Raw genomic sequence first — 19,677 nt, 5'->3', positions numbered from 1 at the left:
AGCAGAAAACAGGAAGAAATTGTGTTTATACATTTACACTTGATATTACGATTAATTATATGGAAATAAAACAAACAACATACTAGTGCTGTCAAATCAGTGAATCTCATTTAATTGCATTCAAAAGTTTGCGTTTACATAATATATTCATGTGTACTGTGTATATTTACATGTATATATAAATATATTCACATACATGTATATATTTAAGAAATATATGTAACATTTATATTTACATATAAACCATACGGTATATAAATTTTAATATATACAGTACATGCATGTGTGTGTATTTATACATACACATGTAAATATACACAGTGCACACACATATATTATGTAAACACACTTATTTTAGATACAATTAACCACGATTAATCGATTTGACAGCACTGCAACATTTGTAATGACTATTCAATGCTTGACGGTCACAATATTTTTTAATAATATTCCCTAGTCTCAGAAAATATTTCTGTATGTGATTATTTATAACTACTTAATCAGTGACACCCAAAGTTCTTAAATGTTATCATTAGGTACTACCCCACTCACCTGGAGTGTATCTGCAAATAGCACAATAAGATTCTTCAGATCTAATATCAGGTCTGGATCAGTGCAATAAGACTGTGGAGACACAAGTGAGAGAGAGTGATGGATTACAGCAGAAGCACAGCAAGGACAGTACAAGGATTTAGATTACCTGACAAAAATGCAAGAAAAGCATATCTTTTTAGATACAAGAACAAGAGTTGTTCAGTTGTAGTCCTAAAACCCAGAAGAGGATTAGGGATCTCTCTGAAATTTAAGAATATTGTTTTAAGAAAAGTGTTTTTAAATTAATAGTAAAATAAGGTCTGCAGTTTGCTAGCTACACAAGGACAACAAATACCACAAAGATGTGCATTCACTTATTCTGACAACGTCTGCAGTACTTTTGCAGGAACTTACTACTTTGTTAATATGTAAGGTACATCTGTGCGTAATTTACACTATTGTTAAAAATGTAGTGTCAGTTTTTCTTTTTGAAATAATTATTACTTTTATTCAGCAAGGATGCATTAAAATTGATCAAAAGTGACAGTAAAGACTTTTACATTGCTTCAAAAATAATTCTATTTCAAATTTTTACTTTCTATTTGTCAAAGAGTCATGAAAAGGTATTTTGGAAGGATCATGCAACAGTGGCTTCTGAAAATTCAGCTTTGCCATCTCAGGAATAAATTACATTTTAAAATATTGAAAGCGAAAACAGATTTTAAATTGTAAGAATATTTTACAAAACTACTGTTTTTAATGCATTTTTGAACAAATAAATACAGCCTTAAGGAGCACAGCAGATTTCTTACGGAAACATTTAACTTTTAGTGTATGTTGTAAATATAACAAAATAAAACACTATAGTATCTTCAAGTAATGGTAACCACACACCTTATTGTACTAGAAAACCACAATCCTAAAAACCCATCAGAAACTCCAGAGGGAAGCCATCACCCTTCCAGGCTGGTCATAAAAATGATCAGCTCAGCTTGCTTAGTGTATGTTAGGCATGTAGTGTGCAGACATACTGAATGTGTACGCAAGGCTGCAATGGTCTTTGAAAGGGCCAGCTCCCACAATTCCTCCACATAAGCCCTGTTTACCAGGCCCTGTGTGGTGTGCAAGATGTGGTCCTCCACTACAAAAAAACTGCAGGATATATACAGGGAAATACAGGAACAAATTAAAAAATGCTGGAAAGAGTATGAAAGAGAAACAGTAAGTGCATTATACCATATCATTAAACCGTCAATAAGATCCCAAATGGGCACAATTAGGCTTTCCAGCACACAAAAGCCAGAGTCATTGAACATCCCAGCAACATTCCCCCCAAAAAAATCCCAGAGATCCCACTGTGCGAGTGCCCTAAGCCTTTTTTGTGCCACTTAGGATGTTTGTAAAAGCCTCCATTCCAGACACCAGCCTTTCCGATATTCCCCTTCAGACGCTCGGAATAACACCAATCTGCCACTCCACATCCCAAAAACCATAAATTCTAAAGCTAAGAGTGTTTTTCGGCAGCACTGGGATGGAGAATCAGGAAGGGCCAGAGGAAAAGCTAAAGGGAGGGTCTGAACGCAGAGCCAAAAAATGCTTCGGCTGTTTTAATTCTCTTCTATATTAAAAATGAATGTAGTAATCATGTATAATTGATTTTCTGTTAATTTGGCCATTTAAAACAAAATGTGCACCTCACTTACCCGACAATTTGATTGAAGTAGCGCCTGTACCCCTCTAATGTTTCATGCTGGAGACCACAGGAAAGAGAAAGAAGGGTTTATGAACATCAGTTAACTGAGCAGTCTACTATTACAGCTCTTTTTAAGGTTTTTATTATTTAAGAAATTAACTTAATTACGACCTCAAAACGTAATTTGTATTTGTGTCAGAATTAATTATTTCTTTGAAAGAATGTTACCTCTATTACCTCAATAATAAGTCATATCCCTGACCAAATAACAAAATACCTGTACAATGACATTCTACAACACTTCAACACAATACACTACCAGTCAATAATTAGGGGCTGTAAAATATTTTTAAAATAAAACAGTAATATTATGAAATATTATTACAATCTATAATAACTTTTTCTGTTTTAATTCATTGTAAAATGTATTTTCTTATTATCAATGTTGAAAGCAGTTGTGCCACTTAATATGCTAATGGAAACCATTAGAAATAGAAAACATCTGTAACATCGTAAATTATCTTTACTGTCACTTTATCAATATAATACATAAATACAATGATTCTATAGTATGAAAATTTTTTACTAACCTCAAACTTTTGAACAGTACTGTATACCTTAAGTATTTTGCAATGACATTAAGTGCAGAGCAATTAAAAAAAAACAGAAACGAGAAAGAAATTTGGAAAATATGTACAATTCAGCTCTGCTATAAGGAAAACTTAAGTGTTCAACAGCTGAGCTATATTTTAACTGGAACAACGTTCCCACATCCTTTTCCAGTCGTTGTTCAGGCCAACGAAAACTATATATGAACACCTAAATTTTCAGGTCCTAAATTAACTATACAAGTCAAGTTTCTAGTATGCGTCCATTTTCAAATAAGCAGAAGCTTGTACGTTATGTAATGATAATGGCTTACCTAACAGCTCCTGAGAGTTTATTAGAGATGTGGTTAGTGATTGGGGGAGGTGCAGTGAATATGATCGGAGGGTGTAAAATAGACAGTCAGACAAAGCATGTGCTCAGGCAGAGTGATGGCGTACCATGTTAGAGTGAGGCTGCAGCACTAGTCGGGCCTGTTTCCGCCGCTGCTTCCTGTAGTAGTTCTCAAACGTGTCCCGGGCGCCCTGGGTAAAAGATACACATTCTAAACACCTGAGTGAGAATAAGGCTGTTTATGACTTAGAGAAGCAGTAGACACAGGAAAACAGATTTTCGCTTACAGAGGCCGAGCTAAACTTCAAATAAGAGCATATCAGGTACTTTCTCTCTCCTAATCTCATAGTACGATTCAGAATACAGCACAGCAGAGGCTTGTGGTCTAAAAACAAAGGCCCACATTCACTGCTTAAAGACTTGATCCTTTTTCCAGAAACCCAGAGTGCAGTTTCTGTCCGCCTTACACAGACTGCTATCAAAGTCTATTCGGGCATGACACCAACACATGCACACACGTCCCGGTCAGAACAGAGTGCTGAAACAACACCGTAATGCACAGAGCAACAGAGATAAAAACAGAAAACAGTGGCAGTACGGTGGGACTTATCGCTACTTCCAGTCAAGGGCCTCTGAATTTATCTAGAGAGAGAGCGGGTGACTACTCCTCTTCTACAAAGATAAAAAAAAACAGGACAAGACTTTTCGTAAATGCTCGGTTTTAGATCTAGTGAGCTTTTTTGCTGGTCCGCAGTCGGTAGTTGCAACACTGTGTGACACACTAATAGAGCTCCTCAAGTCCACAGACAGACCTGAATGTCAATTAACTTCTATAGCATTTGAGATTGCCAAGCTAATAACGTGATACAGCAAGCAAACACATACCACTCAGAAATAATGCACTGTAAAGAATTTTTTTAACAGAAAAAAGACTGTAAAATCCTACAGTAGAAACCTAACTGCAAGTTACTTTTACATATATTTAAAAAAAAATGTTTTCTTGAAAGTATATGCTATTTCATTATGCTGGAGACATTATTACAGTGAATTTCTGGCAACCACAGCTGCCAGTTTTACTAAATATTTTATGGGATATTTTTTCTTATTTTTAATAGTGCATTTTTAGTTAGATTTGACAATTTTACAATATTTTTTTAAAGGATTATTTATGTATTTAAATAGACTTTTATCCACTAAATAAAATGAGTATTCATAGTAGACAACTTTTACTTTGTCTAACATTTTGAATGACTTTTTGCACTGATTAAATCACAATGCAGGATACATGAAATTAATTATAATGCGGCTGTCTAAACTTTGCATCAGCCTTCACGTCGGTGAACTTGAATAGAAATGCTGTCTATGAAGGAAGTTCACTAGGTTTTTGAATAGAGTTGTAGTCTACAACCTTGTCATTTATCTGATGCTACAGCGAATTACAGCATACTTATTATGCAAGAGCCTTCAGTAAGGGCACAATAGTAATACGGAGTCCCTGAGGGTTTAAACCAGTAATCATTCGGTTACAAAGCCCAAATAGTTAACCCAGACCACCCAAATGTAATGATGTGTGGGGAAGAATAAGGTTTGAGAAATAAGAATTGAAGGAGAAAAAAGTGGGCACAGAAATGGAAAAGCATTATATAAATTTGAATGACTTCAGAACAACCTTAAACCTTTAATAACAGCAGGGATCGAACAGATATTCTGCTTTGACCACAGAGGCCTTCAGAGCACAATGAAAGACAGAAGGTGAAACAATTCAGTGAGGAACATAAGAAGAAAGTATAAGAAAGAAAGTATCTTGCTTCACACAAAATGCTACATTTTCTCTCTCACAAAAAAGTGCTGGGAAGTCTGATTCATTTTAGCCAGTGGGTTCATTCATCAACTTATTAAAAAAATGGATTTAATGATTCATAACCACTCTACTTTGAAGCTGCAACCTGTCAAACTGTAAGCTGCCCATAATTTAAAGTAGCTTCCTCAAAACTGAAAAGTCCACAGTGGGGCAAAATGACTCCTACACAATATACGGTCATTGACGACACTGACTCTTTGGAGCAGGATGTGTATTACCTCAGAATCCTTAAAAAGACATTTTGGAGAAGGAAAAAAGGATGTTTGAGAAGGATGCCATGTTCTGTATGAAGGGAATTTAACCGAGTGTGTCCATCCTGTTGGCTATGCAAGCTCTTCTGCGGTTACTAGGACTGAGAAGAGCAGGTCTACCAACTTCAGTCTAAACCCAGCTAATCGTGTCCAAACGCTCCATCTCTTATAGATGTTCCTTAACGTAAACAGTCAAAATCAAACGACAACAGTGCCAACATCAACTATTGAAGAAAGATGCGCACTAAAGTTCAGCTGAACTTCCCTCCACAAAGGTCTAGTGCCCCAGATCTCCAGAGCTCCACTAATATAGACAGTGATGGATACAGCGGTGTAGGCCAACTGAATTTTGGGTGTGGTTCTCTGGGTTGGAGAAGCAGGATGGAGGCCTGAACTGTGGTTCTCCTTCTCCAAGGTTTCCCACTGCAGCTGGCCCATCACAACCAGCCTGTGTTTACACTTATCAGAACACAGACCAGAACTGTCAGAGAACTGAGACACTGTTCAGATCTTAAGTTCCATCAAGAGTAAAGAGGAGTTTGAGCTGGAAGAGGATACAAGACAGTAAGAGAGAAAGAAAGTAAGAGAACAGAATTTAATCCATCACAGATGTTCTTGTCCAGAAAATGGTCTTGTGTGCTGCTTTAAAGACATTGATCAAGAAATTCAATAAATGTATTCTTGTGCAAAATGCTACTAAATCAGCCACAAATACATTCTAATAAAAAGTCCAAAATGGACTAAATATGTGACAGAAAGAATTCAAACGAATAACAAAGAGTGAGCACACAGAGGTAACGGTGACCCCTTGAGATCTCCATCAGCCTCTGATCTCTGACACAGTAGCGCTATTAAATCTCAGTGGCTGCACTTGAGGTCAGACTGGTTTAAAAGAAAACACCATTTCAGTTTGGCTGTTTTCTGGCAGTGCAAAAACAATAAGCATTTATGGTAAGTGCAAGACCTTGAGGCATAGAGGTCACACTTTCAACAACTCATGCTTCCTCTTTTCTATGTTTTCTATTCTATTGCAGTCCCCTGTTCTCTTTTAATTCCACCACTCCAGAAGAATATTTTTTTCCTCTGTCCGTTTGAACTTTATTATCTGCAGATTCATAAAAATGTCAATTCTTTGATGGCAGTGTGAAGAAAAACTTAAAACACATTGTCTTCAACTGAAGTTTTTAAGCCAAACTTGACCAAAGAACAGACTGTACCCTCTGGCACTCTGACCTCTTCCTTGTCCTGTTCTCTTTCTCCATCCTTATTCTTTCCATCCCTCGGCTTGACTTTCCAACGGGAGTTCAACTTCCTGTCCCTCCGCAGCAGCTCCACACTTATAGTTCCAGGCCTCACAGGCCTGTACTGTCTCACACACATACACAAATGTTCAAAAAAGGCAAGGGACACCATGGCCGGGTCACAACCCTCTGGTATGAAGGAAACCCAGGTGAACCCCCTCAGCGTCTCCTGCCGATTCCCAGCTCGGGCCATCTGGAGTGCAGCCAGCTCAGAAGTCAGAGCAGACCCAAAAAAAGGGCCATTGTGCATCTACAGCACCAAGGTCATGAACAATTTCTATATTTGACTCATTTCCCTCCCTTCCATGAATGTCTCTCTGCCCCCTCACTCTTTACAGTAGCAAGTAGTCATGTTTACATAAAGTTTGTTTAAATTATCAGGAGCGATGTCACACTAAGGCCAATCGTCATATAAACATACAACAGCCTCAACAACTTCCTTCCTGTGGGGGCGTTCAGGACAGTGAATATACAGTGAATGGGAAGTACCTGCCATATGTGCATTCAAACACTGGCATTCAAGTGTATGTGCTCACCGTTTAAACAAAAAAGTCCTTCAGGGACATATAAAGTGCAATTCTGTTTGTTTTTGTATAAGTAAGCAGTGTGATTTCCCAGGGTCTGAGGTGACTCAAGGGTCACCAGGGAAAGGAAACACAAAAACTCGAACATTCCTTCTTAAAAAGAAACACATCGACTCCTTCTCATTTGTTTGCTTTCTTTCCTATAACCTCAAGACAGTGTTTGTGTGTGTCCCTTCTATGACTCCCTGGTCACTTTCAAACAACTCTTGTCCTTTACTTTTCCTTCCTTTCCTTTGCGTCCTCAGACGGCTCCTAGACCTGGTCTCCAGAACTGCTCAAAAAAGGGCAAGACGTGTACTTTAAAGACTTCCTCTCTACCCCGATTCCCCAGCATGCCATTCTCACCAGCTTCCATTACAAAGACCATTGTAGTAATGACAGTTTGTCTGCTCACACTTGAAATTTACAGGCCGGGGGGGTCATAAAAGTGACATTCCACCAACTCAAACAATTCGGGAGTCTTCATGAGGAGCTGTCAGCACGTACACTCCGAAAACAAACACGTGCGTATTCACATAAAAAAAAAAAAAAAAAAAAAAAAAAAAAGAAATACCCACCCAAGCACGTAGACCTACACACACTTATTGGTCTTATTTTGAAGCATACTACAAAAGCAAACAGTTTAAAGACTCTTGACTCCATAGATGTGTGTCTAGCAAGTTAATAGGTAATAAATTAACAGTGATGCATTTAAAAAGTGTTTTTCATTACTTGTGGCTGTGTCAAATGCAATATTTGTTTGTGCAGGAAACATTCCAGGGTACTTTTGGGTGGAGAACATGCTGGTAAACTATGGAGCAGTTTCCACTGGCAAATTTCAGCAGTCATCAACAAACAACTGTGCTAACTGCTCTGATTTAAAATCAGCATGGATTAACAAATGAGAAATAAATCAATTATGGGCTGCAGGATTTGTTGATTATTGTCAAATATTGCAATTTTGTAATTCGAAATACGATATGAAAAAAATCTAATATCCAGATGATTTAAAAAACAAAAAGACATTTAAAAAATCACAATGAAATAAATGTTTGCCATGTTCAGCAAGAACTTTAAAATTGCATGTGATCCTTGCGACTTCAAACTAAGTTATTTGGCCATGGCGATTCTGACTTTTTCACTTAATCATGCAACCTTACATTGAATAAAAATTATTTTCACAAACACCACCGTTCAAACCTTTGGAGTCATACATACAATACATTTTTTTTTAATGCTCACCAATGTTACTTATTTGATCAAAATACCATAAAATATATATATATTTAAAATGAAGATTTAATTACTGCTTAATATTTTAATGGAAACCGTCCTACGGTTATTCAGGTTTATCTGATTAATAGAAAGTCTAAAAGAACAACATTTATTTGAAAGATTTTTTTGTAACAATTTTGATAAAAATGTATATATTCTTGTTGAAAAGATTTTTTTTTTTTTTTTCGTTTTATTTGGACCCCAAACTTTTTGAATAGTAAATGTAAAAGACTCATTCAGAATAGTCACAATAACACGTATCACACATTTTACATAAACAACTTCTCATACACACACTAAAAATACACATTCGCTCACACAAACTCACATTTTCATGAACATATTCTGAAAACATACAGGCCATTTTTCTCTGAGTACCACAAATTGCAATGAGAGGCCTTGGGGAAGAAAGTGCAGGTTAAATGTGTGAGCGTGAGGGCCAACACAGAGCTCATATTCTGAAAAAAAACAAAAAACAAAACTGAAATAAAATAGATTTCAAACAAGACATACTCACCAATACAGTGTAGATGTGTAAACAGCGATACACAGGAGAGAAGTCCACCAGGTCCTGTGCACCAGGAATCTGCAATATAATGTGAGTCAATGAAAGACACATCACCTGTACAGATGAGCAGCACTAAAGCAGGAAATCACTAGGAACAGACAATATTAAATGTTATTTTTCAACTAGAATCTATTTTGAATGCAAGATCATTCAAATGAATGCAATGTAATAGCTTTTACCAGATTTAATTTGTCACAAAAGAAGTTTCTTTCTCTTTACATCACTTTGACCTGGGCCACTCTTGACCTTACCGGTAAGGAAAGACTCTTTTCTAAAAGTAAGCCAAACAAATGGACAACTAAACAATGCCAGCTTTGATCTGGTGCCCACAAAATGGCAACCAGGGACATACAAACCCAACTATGTTGTGGCACCACCAACAATAACCCAGAGAGAATGTGGAAAAAACAATTCAGTCTTGATGCACCACTGGGACGGTGCTGGAAATGTCTGTCCGGTTCAGGGACGGCATGTTCACATTAACACGCTCCCCTAGAAACAGTTTACAGACAGGACAAAGGGGCGCAAGGGGACATCGTTCAGGTGGCATGGGGTCATTAAACGGGCAACGATCTGCATCTCTGGATACAACCCGTTTCTCAGGAAGCCCCTGAGCGCAGAGATTCGAGCAGATTAAAGGCTGGCACTAGCAGGAGCCAGAAGAGGAAAACACGATGACGCACAGGCTGACTCAAGCTTGGAGGGAAGGGAAGGGGGAAAGGTCAAACGAGAGGGCAACAAACATTAACCTTACCAGGGTCACTTAAAGGTAAGTTTTTCACTTTTTCCCTTTGACTCATCAAAATGTTGAGAGCTGATCAAACAGATTTCAAAATGGTTTAACAATGTTGCTACATTGCTGCATGAAATTGGGTAAGAAATGGCAACATTAGTCAACAAATTACATTTATTTAGCAGCTTTTTCTCAACTGCTTTGGTGCAAAAGTGTCTGCTTAACATAACAACGCAAACAGAAAACAAAAGTCCATCACCAGTGCTTCGGTACAAACACAAGTGCCAATCTTGTGTTGCTTCGGTATGACCAAGTGAAAACACCATGTCAAAACAAGTGAAGAAGTCACACAACACAAACAACGCTTATCTGAGCACGTCAAAATAAACTCAACGTAAACTAAACAATGAAGACCGACTGAGAGTGTCTTGACTGCGTCACTTCAATTTGTCTCTCAGGAGCTAAGCGAGACCGGCGGGAATCATCTTTTCTCTGTGTGCCGGTGCCGGCAGCCACAGCTGGGGAGCACGTCTTGCATGCTCCACACGTCTCACATTGCCGCCTCAGAGGAGCGGGGCAGCCCTAATGACACTAAACGACTGCAGAGCCGAGACGCTCCATTAAGAAAGGGAGGAGATCCTGGACTGGGCAGGCAGCCCAACAGCAAGTCCATGGGGATATTAGAGTAAAGCAGGAGAAAGGGACAAACAGAGACAGAGGAACTAGGATTCATCGATATTCAGAAATGGTTCCAATTTTTTTTTTTTAAATGAACTGAATGATTTCCATGACTTTTGGCTAACGTGGATGGAACACTGCAGTAAAATACTATGATAGTGTTTTGCAGATCTAAGTCGATTCTTCAGAAGAAGACATGAATCAGTCAGAGTTGAGCAAATCTGACTTACTAGTTGAGTGATTCATTTACGTGTAACTCAAACATTTCCTGATAATTTACTCACCCCTATGTCATCCAAGATGTTCATGTCTTTATTTTTTCAGTCGAAAAGAAGTTATGATTTTTGAAGAAAACATTCCAGGATTTTTCTCCATATAGTTAGGCACTAGCACTGCGATGTGCATCCACAACTCGTATGATGTAGGTGGAAGTACCATCCCAGTGTTTATAAAGCGAACGTGCAAAGACTACATTAAACACCCTTTACAGTTGGAGGAGGAAATCTGTCTTGGTCACACATGACCTTTCCACTGTGACTACGTAATGTGTGAAGTCATGGAAGCACATCGCAGAGCTACTGCAAGACTATAATTAGAGGTTAGACCCCATATAAAATCCTAATTCATCTTCTGCTAATGAAAAAAACACATCTTGGATGATATAGGGGGTGAGTAAATCAACATCATATCGTGGGTCCCTGTTGAAGTCCACCATATGGAGAAAAATCCTGGAATGTTTTCCTTAAAAAGCTTAATTACTTTTCGAGTGAAGAATGAAGGAGATCTTGGATGGCATGAGGGTGAATAAGTTATCTGGAAATTTTTACTCTGAAAATGAACTAATACTTATACCAGGAACCATTACTTTGTGCTGAAGGATAGTTGTTCATTTGAAGGCATGTAGTTAAAGAAACATGCTATGAGTTTTGGTATAAGGGATACACCAGTCATAAGGCCATCATTCGGAACTGGACAGTTTTTGCTCCAAACACGTGATCAGCAACAGGCTAGTTTTTTATTTTGTTTCAGCCAATCTCTGTTCTGGACTTGCGCACAAAATGCATTGCAATCATTTCCCAAATTTGTAGGGAAATATTACGAAGTCTATAAACAGAACGTTACACAGAAACTGGCAAAAAAAATTCATCTCTATTTGGTCTCAAAAGCACTAAAAATATTCCTCACTAAGATGAATCGGAACAAGAATCGATGCATTCCTTATGATTTTCATCTCTATAAAGGACTCAGACAGAAAGAAAAAGAGAATAATACCCAAAAAGATGTATTTATATGAATTTTCCTTTCTGGTTTCATAAACTGCCTGAAAAATAAAACAGACTGAAAACTTGACAAAGGCTTGAAATCATTTGAAATGCTTAATGGTTTTATTGTGACTCCTGAGATAAATCTTTCCCCTCTCACCTCATCTTTCTCTTCATCCTCCACATCCAGTATCCCAGAATCCTTTTCTGAAAAGGGGTTGCTTCCAGTTCTGTCCACCTCTGTGCCAGAGCATGCTTCCTTTCGTATCCTCCGTCCACTTGCTGATCGCTGCTGTGATGTCACGGCATTATCACGAGCGATCTGCACCTGTGCCTGGAAAACAAAGACAAACACACATGTGAAAGGGAACATGTCTGTAAAAATATTTTTAATTATACACACACACACACACACATTTATATGCACACATATGTTGTATGCACTTTAAAGGTAGGGATGCAAGGATACCCTTTGTTCAGATCCGATTCGATCCAGAAAATTCTGAGCATCAGCTGATTCCGATCCGATCCCAGCACAGCTTTTTTTAATCAATGTAGAATTTCTAAACTTCTGTGTGTTGACCTGATTGTCACTCTTTTGTGTGTTAAACAAAATCTACTAAATATCGACAACTTTATTTTAATGTAAAATTACATAAAAAAATATATCAATCTTTGACAAAAATACTATTATGAACTAAATTAGTGGATAATTTATCAGAAAAAGTTATTCTATAAAAATCATGATTGCACAATTTTATAAAATCTAAACATTTAGTGAAATAACACTATTTAGTGGGGAACAAATAAATATGAATAAGTCTAGGATTACATCTGGTAAAATGTAACACATTGCTCTTTGTATTATAAAATACATGAATGAAAACATGTAAATGTATTTATTTATATTTAAATATAAACTAGAAAATAAAGACATTTCTTTTAAATGTATAGCACAGTAATGAAGGCAGCAACATATGATAGATAGGAGTCCTATCTATCATATGTTGCTGCCTTCATTACTGTGCTATAGCTACATTAGATTATTTATAGCCTTTCTTTTTCTGTCCTATCATAGAACAGAACAAGAAACGCTATAAATAATCTTTCATTCCCCAAAAGTATTATAATACGAAAAGCTCCAAAAGAGAGCGGCACAAATGCAGTGCTATGCATAGAAAATTTCAAAGCACAAAGGAAAAAGATACTGATGCGTAATGCATTACATGTGCAATAGTTTATTGAGCCTTTTCATTTAACAGTTTTAAATTTCAGTTATTGTGCACTCTTGAAGAGAGTTTTATTGTTTTGACTGTCGTAACCGAACGTGACTTGCAGTTTTAATGCTGAATGAAGGATGACTGACAGCCACAGTGGAGAGAAGAGTTTACGTGAACTTGAATTTAACAACTTAAATATTCATCTGTACCTCACATTAAACTATGGAACGGTTTCAGAACACTTGAACTTTGACTTTATGGTGCTTTATAATGTTTTGTCCTTTCGTGAGGCTTGACAATAACACAATAGTACAAGCAGAATATCGGATTTGGATCGGTCTCGTCACACCGATATCCGATCCGGCAGAAAATACCAGTATCGGAGCAGATACCAATACAGAGTATCGGATCGATGCTTAAAGTTTTTTGCCGAAAATAGTATTATCTTGAGGGGGATTGAACATATATATACACACACACAGACATGGCCAAAAGTTTGGGCAGTGACATAAATTTTGTGTTTTGCAAAGTTTGCTGCTTAAGCTGTTGTGGTGTTCATTTACATTGTTTCTAGATTATTGTGTGATCAGAGATCAGATGCATTTTAAATAATTGCTAAAAGCGTCATTGGCCAAAAAATGAACTTTTCACAAAAAAAAAAAAAAATTCACAGTTTTTGGATCTTGACACAAAATGACCAGCTAACATTACTTGAAAGTGTGAAAGTGTGAAAGAGTATTAGTCAGGTGAAATCACTATCATACTAATTAGACTGTGAGAGCAGACTGATTGCTCTAAAAAGAGGGAAGAAGTGCTTCCAATCGTTGTGTTCTTGTTAGCAATGGTTACCTCCAAAAAAACACGTGCAGCCATCATAGCTTTGCATCAAAATGGCCTCACATGCAACGAAATTGCTACAAAAAATATTGCACTTGAAAAGAACCATTTACGAAATCATCAAGAACTTCAAGAAGAGTGGTTCGACTGCAGTGAAGAAGTCTTCAGGAGCGAAGTGCCAGGACCGTATCCTCCTGAGGAATCGTGTCAGCAGCAGTGCAGAGCTTGCTCAGGAATGGCAGCAGGTTGATGTGAGAGCATCTGCATGCACAGTGAGGCCAAGACTTTTGGACAACGGCCTGGTGTCAAGAAGGACAGCAAAGAAGCCACTTCTCTCCAAGAAAAACTTCAAGAACAAACTGAAATTCTGCAGGAAGTACAAGGATTGGACAGCAAAAGACAAGTGCAAATTTATTTTCTCTGATAAAGCTCCCTTCCAACTGTCTGGGACATCTGGAAAATCGATTGTTTGGAGAAGAAAAGGTGAACGCTACCATGAGACTTGTGTGGTGCCAACAGTGAGGAATCCTGAGATCATCAATGTGTGGGGTTGCTTTTCAACCAAGAGAGTGGGCTCTCTCATAATTCTGCCCAAAAACACTGCCATGAATAAAGAATGGTATCAAAACGAGCTGCAAGAGCGACTTCTTCCAATGATCAATTTGGTGACGATCCGTGCATTTTCAAGCATGATGGAGCACCATGTCACAAAGCAAGAGTGATAAAGAAGTGGCTCGAAGATCATTACATTGAAATTTTGGATCCGTGGCCAGGCAGCTCCCCGGATCTCAATCCCATAGAGAACCTGTGGACAGTCCTCAAAAGGCGAGAGGACAAGCAGAACCCCACAAATTGTGAACTCCGAGAACTCATAAGGCAAGAATGGATCGCCATCAGTCAGGATTTGGCCCAAAAACTAATATCCAGCATGCCAGAGCCAATTGCAGAGGTTATGAAGAACAAGGGTCAACACTGTAAATATTGACTAGTAAAAGGCAAAAAAAAACTTAAAACTTATGATATGCTTATCATTGTTTTTCAGTATACCATAGAAACATGTGGAGAAATAATCTACAAATACTGGCGCAACAAACTTTGCAAAACACAAAATTTATGTCACTGCCAAAACTTTTGGCCATGACTGTACTTGTGCTGTCAAACGATTAATCACATCCAAAAAAATGCAAGTTTTTGCTTGCATAATATGTTTGTACAGCATACATTTATTATGTATATATAAATACACATGTTATGAAAATAATATGAAAAATGTTATGTTTATATTTTGAATATATATATATATATATATATATATATATATATATATATATATATATATATATATATATTCATATATATATATATTCACACACACACACAACAATTCTAATGAAATCTCACCAAATATTAAAAAAAATATATTTCTGCAAACAACTTTAAAGTGCATACAACACTTAATTCTATAACAATTAAATATATATTATCAATCAAATAAACCATGGGGGGAAAAGAAAGGGAGAAAAAAAATTACTTTAGTATTCACTAACTGCACAATCATGCACTCAAGAAGGAACAAAGTCTGAGCTTATGTCAATCATTTTCCCCGTGACATTCCAAGTCAATAGCGATATTGTGCTACACACTGACAAAGCACGTCTTTCCCATCAGTGCCAACAATGAGAAAGGTACCTGTGAATAAGGACTTCCCATATGCAAAACGTGAGAGTTCAAAATAATTTCTTTCTCAACAGAACACTATTCTTTAATGAACACCGTCTGACGTCATGACTAAGGTCAATGCTCACGCAACTTTCTTCTTACAGACCCCTCAAATTATTTGGTGAGGAGCAAGATTCGGGGTTGGAGGGCTCTTAAAGCAAAAAAAGGGCCTCTTTATAGAAAAAGTGAATAGAGAGGAAACTTGAACACCATAAGGACAACAGAACAGAAACCAAACAGTGACAATAGGATGCAAGGTGGATGTTGTAACTGCTCAGCGGTTCCACAAAAAGGAGTTAAGACCACACTTTTTTTTCTGATTATTCTTCTTGAGAACGAGGAGGTCTAAATGCACTAATTGGACTACGTAAAGATTGCGTGTTCTCATTGTATTCATCTTAGAATTGAGCTCCATTTATTTCTTTAGACATGTCTGAAGTTCTAGTCCTCTTTTAATCTCGAGTAGAGGCATGTGCGTCATAGTGAGGGTGTATCGGATGGTGGCACATGAAGAGACATTTACAACTCAAGAATTCCTTCCAGTTAAGAGCATCAGAATTAAAGGGCTTCATTAAAAGGAAGAGATTTGAAAATTTCATCCCAACGTTCAAGCCCATTATTGTTCATACTTATCACATAGCTCAATGTTTTGGTTTGTATGGTGGTTCCCACAGGTGGTCCTGATCTTCTAATAAAAGAAAAGCATCACCTTTTCACCAACAATTCTACATTCTACTCATTGTCTGGTTCGGCCCCCTCATCTTAAGTAGAGGCATTTGCGTCATAGTGATGGGGTACGGGATGGCAAAAAAAGAAAAAAAAAAAAGGAATGCTGCAAAAATTCCTTCCTCTGCCCAAACTTCTGAATTTAAAAAAGAAAAGCATATTAGTTATCCACAGCTGCAATTTCAGGATTTAAACAAGAATGTAACTTTGTAAATGCAATGATGGAAAATTTAAAATGAGAGGAGACTGTTCCTTGTGAAAAACTAAATGTGCATCCAGAATACACCATTAGTTGTTATGTTATGTGATCTAAACAGAACTTATTTCCTTCAAAAATATTTGTAATTTGTAACTCCAACTTCCCTGAAGCATTGCAAAAGATGTACACAAGTCAAACAACTTATATAATATCTTATTTTTATACTGTATGCACCATCATTTTTACCATAACTTTGGAACATTGACATTTAGCAGACCCTTTTATCCAAAGCAACTTACAAATGAGGACAATAGAAGCAATCAAAAACTAACAAAAGTAACGTAACAAGTTTAACCAATCCATCGGTTACTCTCAAGCTAGTGATGCACTGACATTTCAGCAACTGAAAATTAAAAAATAATTAAATAAATAAATAGCAAAAATATGAATTTTCAGTTTCAGCCAAAGTAGTTTTGGAGGGCTGTATCAATTGTTCTAAACAATAATGTTTAATTAGTGCTTCTCTAATGATGCTTTCTGACCGCTGTGATCGTCAATTTTATGCACATAGCATGGATAAGCTACAAGTAAACATGTTAGCAGTGTGGGTAAACTTCACTGTGACCAAAAAGGATTCTAGAGTAGCAGTACGTAAAATTTATTCAGCAAAAATAGTTGACATTTGGTTCATTGCCAAAGAACTACAACTGGTTTAATTTGTAACCTGAGAAGGAAACACAACACCCTGAAGAGCACATTATGTACGCAATTACCCAAATTTAATTAGCCAAACTTTATTTTTGGTTTTGGTTTTAAGCAAGATGAAAAGTTTAATTTCATCATCGAAAAAATAAAAAATAAAAAAATTACACGTTATACTTAAAATGACTATAAATCAATAGATTTGTACTATATGGTTGTCTTTTCATTTAAAGGTGTCATCTGCAATGCTTCATGAACTGTATAGTCCATTTCTGCATAAAAGATGTTAAGTACACAGCCTGAATTCTGTTCTCTTTGATTTAAAAAAAAATTCTTTAGAGAAAAAAAAAGTGAACTACTGCTAACTAATGGCGCTTATCCACTGCGTGGTACGACTCGGCTTGGCACGGCTCAGTACAGCTTGCGTTTCCACTAGTTGTGACGGTGAAGAAACTTTCCCACTGTTTAATCGACATGTGACAACACCGGTAATACCGGTATCACCGTGGGAGCGGGGGCGTTCCCTCTTTTTCTCACTTTCCTTCGCTTTTAAATAGCTTGTAAAAGCGGCATTTGCATTTTACATTCACTTTCAAGTAGTGGCAATTCGGCGTAAAGCAATTGTTTGTTTTTAGTTCGTTTGAATTTTCCCTCTTTTCCTGCTTTCCTCGCTTTTAAATAAGCTTTAAAGCTTATTTTCACTTTCGAATTAGCGGCAGTTCGGCTTCAATTGCTTGAATGCAACAACAAAATACAACACCAAACTAATTTTTGGCCTATATATAAAACATAGAACTTTTATTAACAAAACAAATAAAAATACACCATGCTTTAGGGCAGGCTATGCCTAATATAAAATAACAATAACTTTTGGATAAATTAATTCTGATCTGTGATGTGACTGTGTTCAGCACGCTGCATTGAGCAGCCGCATTCACTTTTTAATTGTAGTGTCTGTTTTTTTAGTAGATACAACCAACCTCTGACCAACCTCTAACCAACACAAAGCAGAAGACAAAGGGAGTATTTTAGCAGTCATTCTGAAGCTAGTGGAAACATTTGTCATTTAAATGTTCAGATGTGTTCCTACAGACAAAACATACAAACAGCGTTAAATAAAACATAACTGGAATAGAAAGGGGATGAAAGGGATTCAAAGAACAAAAGGGACGTGGGGGGAAAAAGATTCAAAAGGAAAGGACGATTCAAATTCAAACTTGAGGTCTATAACATAATCTTTGACTAACCACTTCTATATACAGTACTCCACACACATTCACAGACTCTCTGTGCTCCACAGCTTACAATGGAGCCATTATTACAGCACTGGATCTCCCAATATATTTATTTTCAGATCATTTGTTAGTGGAATTAAAACAATCACAGGCTCAGAGACTGGGCCTAATTTCCAGTGGAATAGAAACCAGTCTGCAAGTCTGGATCACAGAGCCCCTAGACAAATAGCCTTCTGTTATTAGTGGTTCACTCACGCGCTTTCTCGCTCCTCTGGAGTTGAGGATGGAAGAATGGAGCAGGGAGGAGGGAAGGAGAGCCATCCAAAGCTCAAGAGAAGCCATCTCTGCTGTGGAAAGGGAAGTGAATCCACTTGAGGTTGAGGGTCTTGCCCTGAAATAACCGATTTATTGCCCAAAGGTATTCGGTGGTAGTAGCAATGCCATCTGTCTTGTGACATCAGCCTGAAGAACGTGGAAACTTCAAGTATTTCTCCACACTACACTAACAATGTGACCATAATATGCAGTGATGGATGGGCAAAAACGACTTAGAAGTGGACAAATACGGAGTCAAATAAGAAAAGTGAAACCCCTGAACAGAAGAGAAACATAAATGATGGGAGGAAAAGGCGCTCTGTTCTTCATCAGTCAGCAAAGAGCAACCAATCCATTCTTCTCTAGCTTCTACAGTCAGAACGTCTCCAACGTCACTCCACCACAAAACCACTGGAGCAGAAACCCACAAAAAAGGAGAAAGAGCGACGGCACCCTCCTGTATTTAACAGCAGAAACCACTACTGAAGCTGCAAAAAGGCCACAATGAGCGCCAACATGTAAGCAGAGCAGTCACATCTGTTTGCGAGGAGAAGTCACAGGTCTGAACCAGGAGCCAGCGTCTATGTCAGCAATCAAAACTAAGAGTGTTACAGATTGATTCTCCAAGTTAACAGAAAGCTTGTGCAAGGTGACATTAGAGCTTGATTTATCGTTCACTTGGTTTACTTTTGAGGAACAACTCTATAGCTTTGCTCTAATCAGCACGTGCCGGGTTACAGCCAAAACACACACGCACGTGAACGCGCGCCAAGACGACAAATCTTACAGGACTTAAAGACATGCAAGAAAACAAACTTTAATAGGAGGAATGTGAGGCTTTGGCAAGTGCCGGCTGGATGGCCACTTTGTTCAAAGGTTACTGGAGTTTGAATTTTGGTTTAACTCTACACCAACATTCCACTTCTGCGGGAGATATTACAGAGCAGCAGAGACAGAGTATGGAATGAACTCTGCTGCCACCTACTGGATGCAAGTGAAACTACAAGATGGGGAGGCTTTGCTGGTGCAAAAAAAAAGGTGAGTTGAGATAAAATAAAGGTGTTCT

The 19,677-nt window shown here is 37.5% G+C and overlaps 1 protein-coding gene across 5 annotated transcripts in view; it reads right to left on the bottom strand.

Moving 5' to 3' along the window:
• The window catches only part of exoc6b (exocyst complex component 6B), a 98,215-nt gene that overhangs the window by 52,675 nt on the left and 25,863 nt on the right, over positions 1–19,677 (bottom strand). For all 5 annotated transcript variants that reach the window (XM_042727427.1, XM_042727429.1, XM_042727432.1 and 2 more), the window contains exons 7-12: positions 11,819–11,992; positions 8,935–9,003; positions 3,274–3,357; positions 2,238–2,284; positions 1,566–1,686; positions 553–624 (exon numbers count right to left, since the gene is read on the bottom strand). In XM_042727427.1, the coding sequence (XP_042583361.1) occupies positions 553–624; positions 1,566–1,686; positions 2,238–2,284; positions 3,274–3,357; positions 8,935–9,003; positions 11,819–11,992 (567 nt within the window). The remainder of the gene's footprint in view (positions 1–552; positions 625–1,565; positions 1,687–2,237; positions 2,285–3,273; positions 3,358–8,934; positions 9,004–11,818; positions 11,993–19,677) is intronic.

The sequence above is a fragment of the Cyprinus carpio genome, chromosome B7 (assembly GCF_018340385.1).
Source record: "Cyprinus carpio isolate SPL01 chromosome B7, ASM1834038v1, whole genome shotgun sequence".
NCBI lineage: Eukaryota > Metazoa > Chordata > Actinopteri > Cypriniformes > Cyprinidae > Cyprinus > Cyprinus carpio.
Note: the sequence above shows the minus strand (reverse complement) of the source record. Positions and strands in the feature narration are given on the sequence as shown.